Here is a 21,705-nt window from a genome sequence, read left to right as displayed (position 1 = left end):
ACATTCTGCTAGAATACATAAAATGCATTTTCCTAGAATATACTATTCTTTAAGAATAATTATCATCAAATAAAACTATATGATGATAACATTCTGTGAGAAACTTGCTATAATCAAAATTAGTTTCATGATCCATCAAACAAAAAAAATTCAATGAAGATATATATAATCAAAATTAGATCACATCTAAAAAAATAATATGTATACATGATGCATCAATAATCACAAAACATAATAATTATCCATCGTTACTCATAGTTAAGAATGAATAATATCATTACTCACAGTTAAGAATGAGATGGCGAGGAAGTATCCCAAACAGAGTAATAATGAATGAAGTTAGATAAAAATTTATAGACTACATAAAAATGTAATTTAATGAATGTTGAGTCAAATTCCGATAGACACAAAATTTACCTAAATTGAAATTGACAATTTGTAGGTAAACCGATAAAAAATAGCTTCCGGATATTTCGCATTATAATAAGAACTTACCAATTAAAAACAAATAAACAAAGCAATTATTCTTACAATTTGGAAATGGTTATATGGTGGATCAAAAACATAGCAGAGAGAAATAGAGAAGACCATTATGAAGACGACAAGAATTAAGTATATAAAATTTTTTCCTTTTCATCCATAAACAAAATAATGAATATAGAACAATTACTTGAAAAAAAAATACTTACCTCAATGAAATATCTCTAAATGCCGAGACTTGGAAATCAAGAATGTTAGGCAAGAACGGAATGCAAATCATCATCTTCAACCCACTACTAACAATCGAGCATATTGATACTAACGAATATGATGGATTCAAAAAAAACTTTGGTGATTAACAAATTGTATTTTGATGAAGGGGAGGGGAGAGCTGAAGAAGCCCTAATTTACACAGAGGTGGATAGATGATGATATGTTCGTTCATATATTTGATGAGCGATTTTGGTGAAGAGGGGCGGTAATATTTTTTGGCCAGCGATTATAAACAGAGAAGATGTTGTAGCCGGCGATTTTTAGAGAAATAGAGAGAATAGGTTATATGTGTATAGGGTTTGTAAACTAATATTCTAATATAACGGAATATTAATTAACTTAATTTTTACTATAAATAATTACGCTTAGATTACTATTATACCATTTTATGATTTATTATTGAATTTATTTTTGTTTAATTATGATTGGTTGTTAAAGGCACACAATACTTATTAAAAACATTTGAACCTATATATATATATATATATATATATATATATATATATATATATATATATATATATATATATATATATATATAGGTTCAAATGTTTTTAATAAGTATTGTGTGCCTTTAACAACCAATCATAATTAAACAAAAATAAATTCAATATATATATATATATATATATAGGAAGTCCATATAGTTTTAAAATTTACAACGACATTCAAGTAATATTTAAAGCTTAAAATGATATATTGAAAATTTTCTTATAAACTATTCAACCGTTTAAAAAAATGTCATAACCATTTGAATATTTTTGTGATCAATCTTTTATATTTATAAATGGTCGAGTGTAAGATGCACCGATATATCCATCGTACCTTTATTGATCTTATTATTTTTTACTGGTAACTTTAACATTTTAATATAAATTGATAAAAGAAACATTATGCTTCTTCATTACATGTTTTTTTTTTGAAACATCAAATAATTTAAATATTTCCTCTAACTGGAATTAAATCAATAACCTCTTAATTCTCTCAATTATCTCAATTAGTTAGATTATGAACATCGATGCTAGTCGTGGGCAATTTACTTTGTACCTACTATTCCGCCTGGTTTTGGTTCCTAGTTTGATTTTATTAGTAGCCATGATTGGGGCTATGGTAATGACTATGGATAGGACTATTAAGGTGAAAAGAAAGAATGTATTCCGACAAAATACTATTGATTGTAGAGGACTATAATGAGGGGATGATAGATCTACTAAAGGAAAGTAGCTTAATATTTGTTCTAATCCAATTTGTGAGATGGTCATCTTGGTCATATAGATGTCTTGACATCCTGATTTTATTCTCATTTTCAAATGAGTGTCACATTCCATTTTTGGTAGAACTTCAAGCCTGGACCCGTTATACGATGTATTAGTAGAACCCGTGGGATACGACGCCTTTCTCCTTGAGTATCCTGGGATTGAATACCGCCACCTCCTGGAGGTTCCCGAGAAAGCTATTTCAGCCTTCCAGAAAAACCAAAAAATGCTTACTAAATTTTTCAAGAAAAACCGAAACCTTATTCTCGAGTAGGAAGGATATTGCTATAAAATTGTTTATTTTAATAGATTAGCTCTACTTTTAAAATAATTACTATTAACTTTTTTTGAATGGACAAGGTACCTTTTCCACGTAAACACAGTGTGTGATCCATGTTTCCTTCTTCAGGCGCTGTAACGAATTCCTTAATGGAGTCGGTTCAATTCATTCCCCCATGGACTCTTTCATGCTTCTTACATTTCTTTGCTTGATTTTTGCTTTACAATCAAGTAATCGATCCAACACTGTTTCGTGATTATTTCTAAAACAATCAAAATTCGCCTTCCATTGCAGACGCAGATTTCGCATTCACAGTTGCGTGATATCAGGTACGTGGTTTCACCTAGGGTTTTTGAATAGACCGTATTATCTCTTTGATTCTACAATCATGATTCGTATGTTTGTACGTGGAATAGACGATTAAATAAGTGAAAATAAAAACCGTGTATGATAAATGGCGGAGAACGATGTAAAGGAAGTAGTTGAACAGAAGAACGATGATTCGCCGAGAAAGGAGAAGAGGAGTATCTTCTCTCGAATTTGGAATGGATTGGCTAGGTTACATGGTGATAATTTTGAGAAGAGATTGCAACATATATCTAAAGAAGAGGCTACTGTTCTCGGTAGAATGAAGAAAAGATCTAAGAGATGGCGGAGAACTGCTAGGGATATAATTGCATTTTCTGTTCTTTTTGAGGTAAACTCAATCCTCATCATTATCTCTTTAATCTTCAATAATGTCTGATATATTGCTTGATTAGCCTACCAGGCAGTTATCTCCCTTGCCGATTCAGTTACTCTATTTGCTATTTGATACAATGTATCAGTGCTGCTTATATACATATGCAGCAGACTATAAAACTCGAACCTATTGTTTCTTCCCAAGGGATTGTTTCTGTATTTGATTATTATCATGTTCTATTTTTCTCAATTAGACAAGTCAATTATAATTTGGTGTCCATAGATATGGCTTGTGACATAATTTGTGAAATTCAAACAATGACCTTCAACTAGCAAGTGGTATGTTTCTTGTTTTTCTTATTCTTCATGTGAACAAATAACTCCAAAGCATGTAGATGAAAACACTAGGTATTGTTTGTTTTGATTTCAGATTGCAGCAATCGGATATGCCATAACAACAACAAGATCAGTAAACTTAGAGTGGAATACGAGAGCTCTGCGAGTTTTACCAATGTTTGTTCTGCCTGTTTTATCATGGGCTTTGTATTGTGGACTTCAAAGCTTCAAAACTTTTCGTAAGTTCACTTCACAGTTCACACATATATAACATTATTCATTACCTGAATTCCATATTCCACGACTTAATCAAAATTTGATATGTTTATAGGCGATCAAAGGGATGAAAGATCTTTAGAGAAGCTTCGGGCTGAAAGGCAGAAGAAAATCAATGAACTTAAAGACAGAACTAATTATTACAACACCCAACAACTGATTCAGAGATATGATTCAGATCCAGCAGCAAAGGCAGCTGCTGCATCAGTGCTTGCATCCAAATTGGGAGCTGAATCAGGGCTACAGGTGAACCTAGATGACTCACATCTGTCACGTCTGAATGTTCACCTTGGCACAGGGAAGAGCAATGATTTTGAGGTTCTGCAGTCTAGTGGTTTAAGGAGAAGAAACACATTGGAAGGAAGATCTCCTGGAAGTGGAAGTAATTCAGAAAAAGAAGGTTTTCAATATGCAGGAAGTGAGGTTTCTGAGATTTCTTTACCTAGTGAGCTTGTTGTTGAGCATAGTCCTGTGACTATAAGTCCACAAGATGGGGGTTGGATTGCTAGACTTGCTGCATTGCTTGTGGGTGAGGACCCTACCCAATCTTATGCACTTATATGTGGTAATTGCCATATGCACAATGGTGAGTGTAAACTTATTTTTTCATCTGTTTGGCTTTCATGTAAATACATTAACAACATAATAATGGCTTAATCGCAGGTCTTGCAAGGAAGGAAGATTTTCTTGTGATTACTTACTATTGTCCACACTGCCATGCGTTGAATAAACCAAAGAATTTGGATGAAAATTCTTCATGTCTTAACAGCCCTAATATGAGATCTCCAATGGCACACCACCATTACCATGCATTGAATAAACCAACAAGATTAACTGAAAATAATTCTTCTGAAACCAACTCCTCCGAATCTGAAACCACATCTTCTTCTAAAACAAGGAACTCTCAGTCTGATGAAAAGTGTTCAGATGCCAAAACCCCTGATGTCAAATCTTCAACTAAACCAATTGCTAGTGCTAATAAATTGATGAGTGAGAATGTATCTGCTAAGGGTAAGGTGGGATTACCCAGAGTGGAGAGTGAAAAAAAACTTGTTGAGGATCTTGCTGATAGCTAACAAGCTCAATACAGTTTATATTTGTTTTATTAACATGAAAGATTTACAATTCTTTGTGTAACTAAGCCATGACAAAAACTCTATAGTTTGACTTTTCAATTTCTGTTTTTAGAAAACATGTTTGTTTATAATCAAATGTTTAAGGAGAACGACATAATTCACTAACATCACTACAAATGTCATTTGAACTTATAGGGTCGTACAACCAGAGCAAAAACAATCACTAATTACATAAATGATATATGAGTTAGACATACTCTCCTCATTGTCTTGTAAACGTTACATCACAAACTTTTCCCCTTCAAAACTAACATTGATTAGGTTTGTATATAACAAAAGAATGAGATACAAACAGAAAAAACTTTATCTAAGGCTGTGCTATATTTTCCTCAAAAGAGTAAAAAACCTGATGCTAGTCTTCTTCTTCAGCTGGCAAAGTCGGGCTGTTTGCACAGCTTTCCTTTTGATGAAGTTCCAACATTTTCTTTTCAGGATTACAAAGCCCTACAACATTAAAATATTCATGGCATTAGTGAAATCTACATTGGATTTCTCAACAAGTTAAAGCAGAAAAAAAAAAAATACTAACCTGAACACTTGGGGAGATCCCACACAGCTATAGACGTTGGTGTACATTCAGTTTGGCAAAGTTGACGATTGTCCTCATGGTTGACATTCATTGCAAGCATCCATGCACCGATAGTAACATCCTCATTGCTGAACATCCGGAAACTGAGAAAATATTTTAATAAAAAAAAATAATCTAAATATCAGTAACATAAAGATATCTTATACTACAAATATCAATATGGTAAGTGAAAATGTGAATAAATTGCCTGTTGTTTCTTAGAGCAACCAAGCTTGCAACAACATCTGCAGAGAGAGCATAAATTGGACCATAAGCATGAAGAAAGTATTCCGACCCAAGCATATACCCTAGAGGTTCATACCTACAAATATCAAATAATTCAGTATCTTAGTCACTAACATCTAAAAATAGAAGAAAAAAATAGTTTAAATATGGGACGCTTTCAAAGACTAACCACTTGAGTTTTGGGTCAGTGAACACGGGACCTTTCTTCATGCATCCAAGATAAGTTTGTGAGTGAGGACGCTCTTTAGCCAAGAGCAACGAGAGCCGATCTAGCAAAAACACAAATCATTTCGGACAAAAATGTCAAATACTAGTTTCTTTTGCATTTGTATTTTCTTTCGTTTTTGCAAATAGAAAGGTGAAGTCAAATCTTTGGAGAGATTGATCTATGTTTATTGTAATAATTTTTATCAATGAAGCTTGTTTTTTCTCCGGTTTTGAGATTTTCCATGTGTATGTTCAATTTTCTCTATTGTTTTTCATTCTGCCATTATGTTTGGATTATGTAACAAGAAAGGAAAAGAAGAAAATCAGAGGCAGCTTCATGGAAAAACTCACCTGGTCTTAAATATATGTCGTCATCAGCTTTAACATAAAATTCAGAATCATAGAGTGCAAAGGCAGCTTTGAAGAAGGCTAACCTGAAACAAATGTACATATTAGTATGAACTTCAGTACAATTTGTTTATTTACTGTGACTAATAGCACTAACGTTTTGTATGGGAGCTTACTGTACTCCTCCATAATATCCAACATCAAGAAGTCGTCGTATTCCGCCGCCTCTTTCCTCAGCTCCGCCATTTTTGACGCATCGTCGGTTTTGCCGATGATAAACCTGAAGGCTAAGCCGGTGGCCTCTTCCAAGCTGCATACAGACACAGTAAACTAAAGATCAGAAATTAATCTACAATTAACTTATGATCCGATCTGATTGTGCGTTTACAGATTTATCGGGCATTCAATAATCAAAAAAACAAAGAATAAACGTATCGAATTGTGTTAGAACTTAGAAGTAAGTACCGTTGAAGGCCTTGGTGATCGGAAGGCATCCAAGTCTTCCGCAACGACTGCCGTCGACCAACCGATCCAAAACCGGTCTGAATTCCGACGAATCCCATCACCTTATGCCGCTTCCGATCTCCGTCAGACACCAACCCTCCGGTGGAACCACCGCTTTTATCCCACACGACAGACACCGATAGAGGTTTGCTGTAGTTACATTTATCGCCTCCTCCGATTCGTCCTCTTGAAACGACGACGGCGAACGATAATAAACCGGCGATTCCGATGACGAAACAGAGTGTTAGTACGACCGATCTCCGAAGCAGGTTAGATTGAGGACGAGCTTGGAAGAACTTTCTAGATGAAGGCATCGGCATTGGCGCCGGGAATGGTAATGGCAATGGTTGATCTAGGGTTTATGATGTAGCAATCGAGATTTGTTATAGTGATGAAGTTAAGTAATCACTTTCAGTTGATTTCTAGTTGCCAAAGTCTTGGACAAAACAAAATACTTCTTACCTGGAAAATGTGTTTCGTTAAATACGATCCAAGGCACATTTTAGAATCATAGTAGTAACATATGAAGTTTTTTTTTTTTTTTTTTTTTTCCTAAAAACAATTAAAAGTGTTTTATTTTTTTCTTTTAATTAATTAATTAATTAATTTATTCATTTTTTCTCTAGAAAAGCATGGTATTGGACTATTGGATTAAACCCAAAACCATATTATAACCTTCTAAATTTTGCAAAAACTTTTTATTATTTGAGAAAAAAAAATGTTTTTATCATTAGAAAAAAATATTTTTTTAGAAGTCACTACTCACTACTAAAACTTATTATCCAATATCTTTTTAATTTTTATTTCATGTTTTGTCATATTTGATCTCTACATTAAATAATATTATATGTTATCCGTTAATGATATTTAGATATTAAATTTCTTTTATAGTTAATTAATTGATTTAATAAAAAAATAAAAATAAATATACTTTATAAAATAAATATATTTTATAATAAACTTATATAATTTATAAATAGTTATTAAAATTGTCAAAATTAAAAGAGTAATTCATTATGCACGATTATAATTATTTGTACACGGTTAAATGAGTGATGTGATCGTAGGTAGTTAAGCTGTGTCCCTTTAATTTACAGTACACACACACACACACACATACACATATATATATATATATATATATATATATATATATATATATATATATATATATATATATCTTTTTTTGATTTTATATTATGAATTTTCGTAGCTTTTTATGTATTTTCTTTGAAATTTTTTCTGAAAAAAAAAACCAAAAAAAATCGATTTTTTATTTTTTTTCATCGAATTTCTAAAAAAACTTGCGATTTTTTGGTATATAAATTAAAAAAAACAAATTGTGATGTCTAAGTAATATATATATATATATATATATATGGAATTTACAAATTGTGTGAATGTATGATTAATTTTGATCCAATCGCCTGAGATAAGTATGGAATTTACAATTAGTTTATTTATTTTTCATTAGTTGATAGACAATATATATGGAATTAATAAATTTCCGTTTGAATTTTTACAAGAGATAATTAACTAGAGAATAGAAAAAGAAATTTCCAATCACCATAGATTTTGAGGATGATTGTTTCAAAAATAGAGGAATCAAGGTATTTTATATGTTTACAGTTAATGTTAGTTCTTTAAAGAATGAATGTTGATTTAATAAAAAAATCATTAAAATATGAATTAAGGTTTCGATTTTGGAGGTTAATCGTACGCGACTAAGGTTCCAATGTTGGAGGTTAATTGTAGCGGATTAGATGATTCTTAAAGATTATTTATTTTCAATACTTATCAGTAGGTTCAATTGATTTTGCGTCTAATCAAACACATTCTTTAAGAATGTATTTATTTTTATACACACTGTATGTTTAATTGATTTTATGTGAAACTGAACAATTCTTTAAGAATATATTTATTTTACCACGATTAATTTTGTGTGTATCCGAACACATTCTTTATGAATTATTATGTACTAATAATTTATTTTTTGTAAGAATCATCTATTATGTTTATCAAAATTATTCACAACAATAAGAAACAAATATTTCCATTTACATGTTTTGATTTTGCATGTTAGTGTTTCTTACTAACCAAGTTCTAAGATAATACATATTCTTTAGGAATGCACCGTATTCTACAAGAACATGGAGAACGAAAACCAATAGCACTTGGAAAAGATGATGAATAATACTTTATCAGAAAGATTCCTTATCATTGTGTTCTTTCATAATACACATTCTTTTCATTTTTTTAGAATAACCATTCTTTCAAAATTCATACCAAGAATGGCTTATTTACTACATATTCTTTAAAAAAATGATATATTTTTTAAATTTTGATTATATGTAAAATGAATATTTTATATTCCTCGAGAATTTCCATTTGGTGTTATTACATTGGCTGCGTAAAAGGAATATTGCCTTTTCTTCAAAATATGATAAACAATATTCATGAATTATTCTAAAAGAATTAAATCTATTGCATGTATGTAAATCACTTTTTTTAAATGATGTTTAATTAGCCATGCTTACTTTGTAAAATAAGATAAATAAGTTTTTAATAAAAATCTCATTAAATTATGCAATTAGTTAGTAATCTTTCCTTTTTAAATATAAGTTTATAGACTAAAATACACTTACAATTAAATAAGTGTAATTATATAGTATATGATATCCTATGTTAATCATATGTACCCTTAAATCACATTCATTCTTTTTTTAAATCAAATGAACAAGAAATAGTTATACATTCACACAATAGTTGTAATTCATATTTAATCCTTACCATATATATATATATATATATATATATATATATATATATATATATATATAATTTCATAAATGATCCATATGGATTTGATTTTGTCTTCAAAACATTTTTTATGAAATCCTTTTTATATGAATGGTCCATTTGGACAAAGTTTTGCACTCGATAGGTTCTTCTAATGGGTTTTCATTAGATATAACCGTTAATTTGAAAGAACTTTGGATAAGAACTATTTATGATATTTTGTAAAACTTCGCTTAAGGACTATTTGTGAAATCTAAAAGAAGTCTATCAAATTTTGTATTATTTACCATAAATAAAATTAATATAAAAATCTGAAACATAGAAAATAGAATATTTATATTAAAAAAAAACTTACTAATTTTAATCATCTTGTTAATATATTTTATTTAATATATAAATAATTTTGTTGTCTAAACTTTATCTAAAATATTCAAACTATAATAGATCATTAAGTATTTTTGTTTTCGATTTTTTATCAGAAAAAAAAAAGCGAAGTATAAAAGTTTGTGACTTTAAGTTAAAGGTAAAAATATGTTTCATATTTAGTTTTATAATATAAACACGATAAATCTTATATTGGTTCGATGTTAACTTTTGATATTTAGTTTTAAAAAACCTATTTAGTCTTATCAAATTTTGAAAACATTCTTTAATAAAGACATAAAGTTTTCAAAGTAAAATTAAAAAACATTTGATATCTAATAATTTGACATTAATTCCATTAAAATCATTTCTTTAAAGGAAAATATAAAAATATTTTATATGTTTAGAGATTTGTGTTTTAGAAATAATAATGTATCATGTTTTTTTATAAAAAAAAATATTTTTCTAATAAGAAATAAAGATAAATCTCGAAAAGAATATCATATAAAAATTAAAAATAGATAAAATAATGTTTTTATACTTTAAATTTTTTTTAGATAAAAAAAAATAAAAAATATATATTTAATGATGTATTGTAATTTGAATATTTTAGATAAAATTTAATCAAACAAAATTTATTTATATATTAAATAAAGTATATTTTTATGATGATTAAAATTAATAAGTTTTTTATATAAATACTAGTAATTGAGTCAGTGCTTTGTCATGGGTTTTTACGTGTTTTTCTTGGGTATTAGAAAATGAAATGGCGAAAGGGATATTTTATAAAGTTAAGATGGATGCAATGAAAGTGATTTTTTAAAAAGTAAAAATGATGGAATGTGTCATTTTACAAAATAAAGGTGTTGTTACGGATTATACAAAATTGATGGATGAAAGAAGTAATGAAATTGATATTTTACAAAGTTGAAAATGGAGGGGGTGAAATGATATTTTAAAAAGTATAGAGATAAAAATATTATTTTATAAAATAGAATACTTGCAAGTGATGAATTATACAAAATTGAAATACTAAAGTTGCAATTTATGCATTAAAAGTTATATGATTAGCTAAGTAAATTCATCTTACAAAGGAAAGGTTATCATTTTTATATATCTATAATTACATTTTCTATGTTTTAGTTTTGTTTATTTGATTTATGATAATTAATACACCAAATAGATTTCTTTTAAATTTCACAGATAATCCTTAAACAAAATTTCACATATGGTCTTTAGGGAAGTTTCAAAAAATATTATAAATTATCTTTATCCAAAAACATCCATATGAGGAGGACTACTTGACTGCAATGTTTTGTTCAAATAGATTATTTATACAAAAAAAAAAAAAAAAAATCCATTAAAATTGTTTTAAGGACACAATCAAAACAAAAGACCATTTGTGAAAATTTATCTTTTATATAACCCTTTTATACATGTTTCGTTATATATCTTTTACTTTTAATTATAGTCAAATTCGAAAAAATGGTCACTGTGGTATGCATTTTTTCCGAGGTTTGATCCAAATCTCGACTTTTTTGGATTGCAGGGGCAGAACTTCCGAGTCGAAAGCTCTTTTTCTCGGAGCCGTCGATCGCTCCTGAGCTTTTTTCTAGCGCTAGGGGAGTTTTGGGAGGTTTAGAGAGAATGTAGAGAGAAAAAAGAATAGGAAAGGTGTGAAAAAAATAAGAGTGAGAGTGGTTCTATTTATAGGGTGAAATATGACTGAACTTGATGCCACGTGTCACCATCTGGTGGCAATACTTGGGGAGAAACCAATGGCCAAGATTGTGTCACGTCATCCATTTTCGCACAACACATTTTCGACTTTTAAAATCAAAAATTTTAGAATACGAGCTCCGTTTTTAACGTTCTTTATATCCACACGTATGTAAAAATAAGATTTACAACTTTCATTTCGACTTCCTAGGCTAATTCTCGATTGATCTTAAATTTAACAGTAGGAGAAGATTATACTGTTAAATGTCCGCGTGAAAGCACATAAAAGGTAAAACCATTTAATCTGTCTACTTCCCTAGAAGTCTACAACAAAACAATGGGAGATGATATAGCCACATAATTTTTTGATGCTTCCACTTAAAAAATAGAGATTAATTACTTAAAAAGGGAGCAACCTTATTTTTGTTTCAAAAAAGGCACATCAGGTTCTTACCACGCCCCATCATCCGATGCCAATTCGTAGTCCTACAACTATTATAAAGAAGTATAAACAAGAATCATTACAGGCAGAACTACAGTGGAGTGGCTAGCATATTGGCGTTTCATCCAGTCTAGGTTACAATCAATCTGCTCTCGACACCCCGTTTCCATGTTCAAGAATTGTGGCGCCAATATCGGTGTTTTATATTGTTTGATATACCATCGTGTTATTGATAACAAAATCAACACAATCAGAGCACGCTTGTCATCATCTAGATCGTTTCTTTTCAGTTTATGTCTTTCCTGGTTTACTTGGCCGGAGCTATTCTGTTCTTGTCTGGTTACTTTGTCATGTCCTTCTCATGTGTTTCCATACTCCATCTGATGGAAGCCCAAACCTGTTAATGCTTGTTGTATTTCCAATGGCTGTTTCTCCGTTATTTATCACTTTCATTCATGTAACGACATCGGCTGTGCGACACATGACAAGCACCATCTGAATGGATTTTCGTTTATTGCTCTACTCGTCGCAACTTATATCCGATAATGATCATAATCATCTTTAAAAACATCTTTGTATTACAATCATTGGATCACATTGTTGGATAAATCCGTTTTACTCCCTGCTATGTTACTGTACATGAAATAAAATGAAAACCACATGCTGGGTTTGTATCACCGCTTTAAGTTGCACTCACAGCTCAAAAAAAGAAGCTCCACCACCATTACCCACCATGGCTCTATTGGCTTCTAATGAAGGTACTGCACTCGTTGAATTGAATCTGTCAGCTTCTGGCTATTATTTGTACGGATGGTGCTGGTTAAAAGAATCGACCAAGACACCAAATGAGGAAGAATTGTATGTTTGTTGTGTGTGGTGTGGAGTTTTTTGCGTTTTTTTGAAAAAAGATTGGTATTTTTCTCTCTTAATAAATAAGGGCATAATTGTCCATCTATATAGATTTTCAGTGGAGGCATCAAAATTTACCGTGGCAATATCAGCTCCCCAAAACAATTAAAAGTTAAAACCAACAACAATCAGGTGATGTCACGAGTACTCTAAAAACAAAATTAAATAAAAAGTTGTTGGATATATAGGGCAAGTAAATAAAGCAAGGTATGTACATGTACACGTTAACATGTACATCTATCTCACGTCGTTTTCACCATTGCATCTACCTCTAAATCTAAACACCCACAACCCACCCAACCCCATTGTACAACATACTTTTACTACACATTTTCTTTTCCTAATATAAAAAAAGAAAGAAAAAAAAACCCCTACATAATATCGATGCAAGTACAACTTCCATTTTTGCATCACATAATATATAATAATTGCCGATCAATCGATCCTTAAACTGCAAAACTTTATGGAAACTGTCTCTCTACCCTTGGACACTGACGACCTTACTGGATTTGGATATTGTCGACTTCTGTGTGTTGGTCTGTACCTATTCAGAAGAGAAAATAAAATTGAAGTTTGGAAAGTGGGATTTATGAAGAAAAGGCAAAGGAACGTACTTTGGGTAGTGTGTTGATAGTACATGGGCTTTTTAAGCCATATGGTTCCTGGGAAAACCATGAGGTTGGTTTTTGTGAGGCTCTTTTTTTCATGGGATTCCAAGGCTGTGAATCCAAATCCATCCCTCCACGTGTCCACCAAACTCGGGATGGCAGATACCACCAGCTTCTCAACCTTCAATGACTTTAGCATCTGAAAATCATAATTTTCCTTTATGTAAGTAAAACGAATTACAGATTTGGTCCCTGTTGTTTCGTTTTGTTGCTGTTTTGGTCCTGGTTTGTTTGTTACTTTAAAACCTTTTATGTCGAATAAATTAATATGAAAAGATTACCTCTTCAATAGCAATCATGAGACGCCTACACATTCCCTGACGCCGATATTTGCTGCATGTTGCAATTAAAGGCATCTCCGCAACATTTACCCCATGAATCCTGAACACAAATTTCAAACATAGGGTTAAAAAGGTCAAAGGGTAAAATGGTCATTTACTATTCAATGCTAGAACATATCACCAATTTGTATACCTTAATGATGCTACACAAAGTATTATGTCGTTTTTCTCCAAGATCACTGTATAGAACCCCTCATAGTTCAGACGTGCAAATTCTGATCTGAAAAAAAAAAAAAAAAATCAAACGGAATAATTATCTCCAAAAGGTTGTGTTAATTAGTGAAAAAAATTCATGAAATGGAAATAGTGTTCAGTGTTCACCCCCAATTGTATAAAACATGTGGGATCATATCAATGCCTGTTCTTGGATCCACCATGGGAAGAAAACACTCCTCCATAATTGTAAGTGCAACTGCCAGTTTCAAATTGCATTCAGCTTTCAAAGCAACTAAACGTTGAGCAGAATGAATCTTTTGGTCCCCATGTATGCATTTCAGAAGGGTCCACGAGAAACCATCGGAAATGGAATTCATAATTCCAATCCGGGAATGAAGCCCGGAATGAACCTATAAAAAAATCAAGATCAAAAGTTATTAATAATGCCAAATAAATTCACAGATTCCAATTTGATTTCGATTCTTACCTCCTTGCAGCTTTCCCCACAGAACCATGTGGTTGATGACATCAACTCTCTTTCTATTCCGCTTTCTCCATGACATTCCTCATGATCTGTAAATAAAATGTTCGATTTTTTAACCAATTTGTTTTAATTTTAGACATTGACAAGAAAGAATAAATGATTTTATATTAAAATTTTACATTTATGTTCGCATTGCAAACATTTCAGACCACCCAAACTTGAAGGCTCGTTATCATTGACCACATTCCCACAAATCCAGCAAGAGCACTTTGAACAATACCAATTGCCTTCAGGTAGCTCCTGGAAAAAACAAGACGGATACAAATAGCCAAATAAATTAAGAAATAAAGACAAAGGGATTATGAAAGTAAAAATATAAACAAAGGGAAAGCAAGACAGACACACCTACCTGTACACATAAGCATGTTAGATGAAAAGTTGAGGGGCAATTATCACAGCAAATCAACTCACCACCATCACCACACAGCCCACAACTGTCATCATTTTCATCGATTTCCTCCACCTCAACAGTCCGTGTGGCGCCTCTCCTAACCTTATACTCAGCTGACCAAGCTTCCAGCTGGCACAAAGTGAAGGACTTCCCAGACTCCATAAAAAGATTCAAACACGGGCTTTTTAGGTCAAACCCTGCATGAACCTTGAACTCAGAAACCGAAAGCAACTTCTCACAGCATTTACAGAAAATCCCATTTTTGGTAACCAAACCATCTTTCACAACTAAATCATCTACTGGATTCCTGTATTGAATCACTTCATTTACATGAATAACCCCAAAATCAATCAACCAGGACAAAACCGTCCTTACACCAAGACCAGACCACCTCCCTTCCATGTGATTTTGACCAAACTTTGTTACACTTCTTGGACGCAATACACATCTTCCTTTTGTACCCTTGTATTTCCTCTGACCTTTTGGGGGACATGGTTTTTTCTTTATAATACCTCCGTTTTTTAAAATGGCTGAAAGTAAAAGGTCGTCATCGTTAAGATGACAACTCCAGTTCACTTTTTTCTCTTTTTCATGTCCAGAATGGTGAATGGATTTCTTCGACCTTGATTTTTTACAGCTTTCATAACTCTCTGTATTAGTAGTTTCAGTCATCTCGGATATCTTTTTTGATTTCTTGTTTTCTCTCAGTGCAAAAGAAGAACCACAGATAAATTCGGTGTCGATGTCGATGTCATCATCATCGTTAAGGTTGTTTGTTTGACACGAAATGATATCTGAAGAAAATGGAAACAACAAGCTGACATTATCTTTCTCATGTTTTTCTGTAATCTTGGAAGGAAAAACAGTTTTATCGATCGAATAAAAATCCACCACACTTCGTGTTGTTTTGACCTGTTGACCTTCTTTTAACCTGCGAAGGGTTTTGTCAATAAACACAGCTTTTGCAAAAGGGTCAAGTAAATACCACCAATGAGCTAAAGCAGTTGAAGGTTCCAAATTTCTGAGTTGTTCTTCTATTTCCACTAAAGTATTGGTCAAATCGGTGTGGAAGTCGGTCAAACTGGTCCACTGTATGCCATCACTCTCACCAACAGCATAATTTGCATCTTCAATCAGTTTCTTACCACAATAATTCCATGCCCTGTGAAATTCCCGAATCGGCCTTCCTTCAGGGGATTTAAAAACATATTCTCCATGCCCTTTACAATGAGTTACCCTATGACGCCTCCCTATAATCCATTTTGCTGACCTAAGCAAACGATGAATGTGGTAACGCAAAAGTGGTCGAGGATCTGAGGTGGAATCTTTTGGGGGTATTAAAAGCTCATCTTCATCGATTTCCACAAATGAAGAATCTTTCCATTTTCGTTTAGTGTGTCGAATCGGTTCAGGTTTGGTTACTAGAAGTTTGCTGACATGGCTCTCTTGAGAAACAGGTGATGCAATGGCAGCAGTTACAGTTACATTTACATTTACATCTACATCTACATCTACATCTACAGCATGTCCTTTTTGGTCATTTGTTGTGTCCCCAATGTCTCCAAGAGCTCCCTTTAGTAGATAGCAACTTGACTTAAAACCTTGACCAGATGATTCAACTAAACGACATGTTACGATTGTAGATGATTGAAATAAACAAGAGTCAACTTCTTTGTTGACTACTTTTTCTAAATAAGGTTGCTCTTCGAGTAACACTTTTCTTCTTTTAGCTTCAACATCAGGGTTGATGTTTGACAATATAGCGAACTCATCCTCTTTTATGTTTTGAAGATCTACTTGAGTTGTCATGACTGAATTGTCACTGTTGGAACCGAATGATACGTCTTTAGGCTTCTTGTTTTCATTTTCAAAAGTGATTGCTCCTGTTACAACACACTTTTTGCTACTTTTACCACTTTTGTCCCCGAAAAATACTTGTCTGAAAATGGAATCTTCGTCTTTTGAGCCCTCGAATTCATCATCATGTAAATCTTCGATACCTCGACTGAATAATGTTTTTAGGGATTTGTTGCAGTTTCCCTTCATTTTAAGATCCCCACTTGAATCCTCAATCTAGTTTTTAATAGAAATGAAAAGCTTTATGTGTGCGCATCAAAAAGGAAACAAGGTCATAGCTGAATTTGGAATGACCATTTAACCAGAAATATCACACCCTCTGCATTCTGCAATAATACAAGACCAAAAAAATAAATGATATATCTTAGAACAATATCAGATAATAAGATTTACTAGCTATGATTTAATACTTCATGCATAGACGACTTAAAGCAAGACTCTTTGAAGTGAAGTGTTACGTATGCTCCAAGCAATCTAAAGTAGAAAAAAGTTGACATTTTTAGTTGGGTTTGAATTTAAAATGGGCAAAAGAATTTCAGAACTAACAAGCGCTTATCAACTTGATTAATGGAAAACCAATCACTAAACCCATGCACGCCCTTAAGGTATTAACTCAATGTAAGATCCCCTCAATTTTGAAAGAAGAAAATATATCTATATATACAAATTCACTTTTCTAGATATAATGAACATACTAAAACCTTTGTAGGAACTACTCATTTCATACACAGGTGGTACGACATCTGCTTATGTGGGTCACACTAAATTACAAGACCAAAAGCTATTGTAAAAAGTTGTGACTTGTGACACTTGATATGAAGCTAAAATATTTGTTTGATAGATAACAATAACTTCAGAATGTCTCAAAAATCTTTAACATGCTACCATGTGAAAACTAAATACAGTTGTCAAAGTAAACAGTCAACAATTTAAACTGGTTTCCAATATGAAAAAGGAAAACCATGTTTCCTAATACCAAAGATTATATCATATCTCCAAAGAACATATAATATCTCCAAAGATATACCATACAGATTTTATACCAATCACACAAACACAAAGATATCATGGTTCATACAAAAGCAAGATATACCATACAGATTTTATACCAATCAATCTTATATGTGGTTCTCTTATTTGCCTAGCCAATGTGTGCCATATCCTAATTGATAATTCCACTTTGCAAACTTTTGATGGGTATAAAGAGTGTGTCATCCAGCTACATTGTTATACAACCGGGAAATTACAAGGTAAGACAAGCTCAATCGTTACAGAACTAATGACTATAAGTTTGTGCGATATCAAACTGATAGAGGATTGAGTTGAGATCATATATAACACATTCATGCATTAAATATACAAGAAACGAGCAAAACACCAGACACACAACTGAGAGATTTACCAGAAAAGGTAAGCAGTAAACCTAAAATAAAGATATACCATATACAACTCTAAAACCTAGATGAATTTTTTCTTCTGTCGCAAATTTAGAATTTATAAGTCAATTTTGGGGGAGAAACAAATGAATTCATAAATAGATCGGTAGCCAATCGATTTGTGCCGAGAGAGGAGCTAGACTTCTAGAAATAGAAGTCGATTGATGAGTTCATTGTAAAAGGAAAATCAAACAAAGCAGCTAAGAACATCTACGCCTCGATTCTATCAAATAAACAAAATTTCCAGAATTCGGGAGATAAACAACAGAAAATCACAAATATTTCCAGCATTCCTCAGAGACACACAAATCGATCACAAAACCTCCAAAATAAACAGCGGGGATCAAAACAGCCATGAATCGGAAACGTACAGTAAAACTGAGCTAAAATTGAAGAAAAATCGAACCTCTGGAGCGCAATTCAGCATCAAATCAGAATCTAGGGTTTGCGGATTTCCGAGAATCTTCGAGAGATAGAGCAAAGGCAACAAAGATGAGGAAAATTCACCAACTTTAACCGTTACGTTGATCTGAGAACCCTATCACACTTCTCACGAGTGTTGAATGGAGGAAGCAAAGAAGAAATGGCGGAAGGATTGGGCTTTGGGTAGCCCGAACAGCAGTGGTGCTCCGTGGCATAACAGATGGCAATCATGCGTCACCTTTGTCTTTGCTTACGCAAATATTTACATTGTTTTTCAAATTTTCAACAGGAGTCCATTAATACTTTGAATGTGCAAAGATAATTTGTTTCAAATTTTCAACAGGATTCCATTAATACTTTCAATGTGCAAAGATAATTTGGCCCCTTTGTCTTTAATCATATTATTACAACTAATATTTTATACGGGAACTGATTCGTACACAACATTTTTTTTCCATACACAACAATTTGTGCTTTAAAGTATTGTATTGTATAACTCTATAATGCATAAATTGTTGTGTACGGCAAAAAACTGTTGTGTACGAATCACTTCCCCTTTTATACTAATTACTTGATTAGTAAAGATCATTTAGTATACAACTATTTCTTTTTTTAAGTTGACTCCATATAATTTGGTTTTGTTGTTTATATTTACTCTTGTACCGTTTTACCAACTCACCGTTTCTACTGCTTTCTATATTCTTTTTCCTCATAGCTCCTCTACCGTGTTTTACTTCTCTCATTCGATTTCTCATCTGTTACTTGTTTCTTCATTCAGCATCGCCCCTTCTTCACCTCCTCCATCGCTACAAATGGTCGCTTTATCCCCTCCTTTGCTCCACCAGTTATGGTTGTCAACGACACCACTCATCAAACCCTAAATCGCCTATTTAGCTATCGATTTAGGGTTGGACTTAAGACCCCTAATTTTGGATTTTGAGGTCTCTTTTCCTATTTTATTTTTATGAAATAAATGACTTTTCTATAAGCACTAACCTTCGTTGAAGATCGTATGTAACTTAACGGTAAGGTGCACACCTGAATCGCCTATTTAGCTATCGATTTAAGGCTGGATTTGAGGCCTCTAATTATGGATTTTGAGGTCTATTTTCCTTTCTTTTATGAAATAGTTGACTTTTCTGTGAGCCCTAACCTTCGTTGAAGATCACATGTGGCTTAACGGTAAGGTACAAACTTGAAGATAATTTCTCTTTATTTATCCATTGATAGATTTATTGCACATTTTGTCATTTTTGGTTTCCATTTCTTTCCATTTTTGGAAAATCAGATTTGTTTGGTGATCTTTAATGAATGATGTGAAATTACTAATGCATGGAAGGTGATTCCGGAAGTAGTGATTCGAAGTGCCAACAACTGTAATGGTTGTGAGTCCGACTTCATTCATATTTTGGCCAACAAAGAGAGGAGTTGACTTCAATTTCTTGGATCCTTTCTTATTTGGTCAATCTTTTCCCTACATACGATGCCACCAAATGTCTGTATTCTATCTTTTCTTTCGATATACGATGGAATTTTGATTTAATTTCAAATTGTGGCACAATGAGCAATAATTGTTACAATTATGGGTAACATTTTTGGAAGGATTGTTGTCATGGAAATTGGTTCTGTTGATACGATGTTTGACTACACTTTTGCAAATGTTGTTCTATAGAAATAGATATTTGCAAGTAAATTTTATTGAAATTACTATCATACCTCTACTGCCAACATATGGTTGAAACTCATTGTGAGGTTTATGTGGTTAGATTAGTACATTGACTGCAATTGCTTATACTAATTTAAATGATTTGCCTCATTGGCTACTCCTGTAACATATAGGTGTTTATCATATTCAACAGATAAGTATATTTTCAAAAATGCTTCTGCAATTGGAATACAAATGATTTCTAAATGCTATTAGTTTTGCTATTATAAAATTTTTTCTTCTTTCTTTTAAATAATGATATGTTGTTAAACTGTTAAACATTGCCTAAAAAGTATGTGGATATTCATTTGTATCTACTAAACCTTCCAAAATCTTATTTTAAATTGAAATTTCTTATTAAGCAAGGAAGAAAATTGCAAAGTTTATGGATAATAAAATTCATTTAATGTGCACTAACATTGTTAATGTTGCATCTAGAATTAGTCATCTTTATTTTGAAAATATATGAGAACAAGTCGAGCCATTTAGTTATCAAAAGCATATATATATTCTTTGCAATAGTTTTAACACGAGGAAAAGATGGGTTATTTTGCGGCTAATCTTGCCAACAAACACCCAAGGTTTATGGCTAGGCTTTTTACTATATGTGTTGTGGAATGGCTTTTTTTATACCAAATACATGTTAGGAGCTAAAGACATAATCTATTTTTCACCTATAATTTATGATAGTTTCATACTAATGGAATGAAAATTGAGAATTAGGCTTAAAGGAACACTTGCAATTACGTCGTTAGCATATATGGTACTTCGGTTTGATTTTATGTTACAATGCTCTGTAAATTCACACAACTACAAATTTTCAATCAAAATGTAAAGTTATTGCTTTTGATAATATTGGACGCCATAGATGGAGGCACGGATATTAATATTTTCCCTGTTGTAACTTCTTCCATGTAAAAGAGATCAATAATTACTATGCTCCTCAATTCAACAAGTGAGAATTCAAAGACGAGGAAGAGGCAAATAAAGATTCTAAACTCTCTTGAACTTTTGCAGTTGGATTACCAAATCCCTGTAAAATCAATTTATATTGAAAGGTAAACCATCTACTTTTAATTTCTTTTTGGTTAATCTTTCACATGCATGAATTTGAATGTCCATCTATATAAGAGTTTTTTTATATTCTCATTTTTTTTTTCAAATTTCGTGTCTTTTTGTTTGATCATAACAATCCATAGAAATGTTTATATTTTAATGAAGGATCAAAGTCTTTATCATGTTATCTGCACAAGTAAAATTGCCCAACATTATGTAGACAAAATGTTTTTTTTCCTTTTTTAACAAGTTCAAAACAAAATCTATAAATTCAAAAGCTTTTAGACTTTTTCAAACTTGATTTT

General features: G+C 32.0%; 3 protein-coding genes across 4 annotated transcripts; 1 reads left to right on the top strand and 2 right to left on the bottom strand.

The window, feature by feature from the left end:
- Positions 1-2,074: 2,074 nt before the first annotated feature.
- On the top strand, positions 2,075-4,707 carry LOC145046482 (uncharacterized protein At2g24330-like). 2 transcript variants are annotated; one of them, XM_078994767.1, is made up of 5 exons: positions 2,076-2,618; positions 2,706-2,986; positions 3,401-3,545; positions 3,638-4,168; positions 4,246-4,707. In XM_078994767.1, the coding sequence occupies exons 2-5, from the start codon at positions 2,744-2,746 to the stop codon at positions 4,656-4,658; spliced, it is 1,332 nt and encodes a 443-aa protein (XP_078850893.1). In that variant the 5' UTR covers positions 2,076-2,618; positions 2,706-2,743; the 3' UTR covers positions 4,659-4,707. The 2 variants fall into 2 exon arrangements, with proteins under 2 accessions (XP_078850894.1, XP_078850893.1); XM_078994768.1 differs by having other exon boundaries at positions 2,075-2,986.
- A 105-nt stretch (positions 4,708-4,812) lies between these two features.
- Positions 4,813-7,070, bottom strand: LOC145046483 (Galactosyltransferase family protein). The gene is made up of 7 exons (XM_078994769.1): positions 6,553-7,070; positions 6,245-6,397; positions 6,091-6,173; positions 5,702-5,801; positions 5,495-5,608; positions 5,248-5,390; positions 4,813-5,162 (listed from the first exon to the last, which is right to left on the bottom strand). The coding sequence occupies exons 1-7, from the start codon at positions 6,909-6,911 to the stop codon at positions 5,071-5,073; spliced, it is 1,044 nt and encodes a 347-aa protein (XP_078850895.1). The 5' UTR covers positions 6,912-7,070; the 3' UTR covers positions 4,813-5,070.
- Positions 7,071-12,984: 5,914 nt separating this feature from the next.
- On the bottom strand, positions 12,985-18,925 carry LOC145046481 (increased DNA methylation 1-like). Its single transcript, XM_078994766.1, has 9 exons — positions 18,623-18,925; positions 14,882-17,106; positions 14,652-14,772; positions 14,476-14,561; positions 14,154-14,398; positions 13,966-14,052; positions 13,773-13,872; positions 13,438-13,630; positions 12,985-13,367 (listed from the first exon to the last, which is right to left on the bottom strand). The coding sequence occupies exons 2-9, from the start codon at positions 16,967-16,969 to the stop codon at positions 13,324-13,326; spliced, it is 2,964 nt and encodes a 987-aa protein (XP_078850892.1). The 5' UTR covers positions 16,970-17,106; positions 18,623-18,925; the 3' UTR covers positions 12,985-13,323.
- Between the last annotated feature and the right edge of the window lie 2,780 nt (positions 18,926-21,705).

This window comes from Lactuca saligna, chromosome 5, assembly GCF_052625555.1.
Source record: "Lactuca saligna cultivar CGN05327 chromosome 5, ASM5262555v1, whole genome shotgun sequence".
In the NCBI taxonomy this organism is placed as follows: Eukaryota; Viridiplantae; Streptophyta; class Magnoliopsida; order Asterales; family Asteraceae; genus Lactuca; species Lactuca saligna.
Note: the sequence above shows the minus strand (reverse complement) of the source record. Positions and strands in the feature narration are given on the sequence as shown.

Bases quoted from the DNA above. Each gene is read 5' to 3' on its own strand.
- LOC145046483 (XM_078994769.1), bottom strand. From the start codon at position 6,911: ATGCCGATGCCTTCATCTAGAAAGTTCTTCCAAGCTCGTCCTCAATCT. The intron at 5,609-5,701 runs GTTAGTCTTTGA...TGATATTTGTAG, and splicing joins ACTGACCCAAAACTCAAGTG to GTATGAACCTCTAGGGTATA. The intron at 5,391-5,494 runs GCAATTTATTCA...ATATTTTCTCAG, and splicing joins GTTGCTCTAAGAAACAACAG to TTTCCGGATGTTCAGCAATG.
- LOC145046482 (XM_078994768.1), top strand. From the start codon at position 2,744: ATGGCGGAGAACGATGTAAAGGAAGTAGTTGAACAGAAGAACGATGAT. The intron at 2,987-3,400 runs GTAAACTCAATC...TTTTGATTTCAG, and splicing joins CATTTTCTGTTCTTTTTGAG to ATTGCAGCAATCGGATATGC. The intron at 4,169-4,245 runs GTGAGTGTAAAC...GCTTAATCGCAG, and splicing joins TAATTGCCATATGCACAATG to GTCTTGCAAGGAAGGAAGAT.
- LOC145046481 (XM_078994766.1), bottom strand. From the start codon at position 16,969: ATGAAGGGAAACTGCAACAAATCCCTAAAAACATTATTCAGTCGAGGT. The intron at 14,773-14,881 runs GTAGGTGTGTCT...TGTTTTTTCCAG, and splicing joins TAACATGCTTATGTGTACAG to GAGCTACCTGAAGGCAATTG. The intron at 14,053-14,153 runs GTGAACACTGAA...TTTTTTTTTCAG, and splicing joins CATGTTTTATACAATTGGGG to ATCAGAATTTGCACGTCTGA.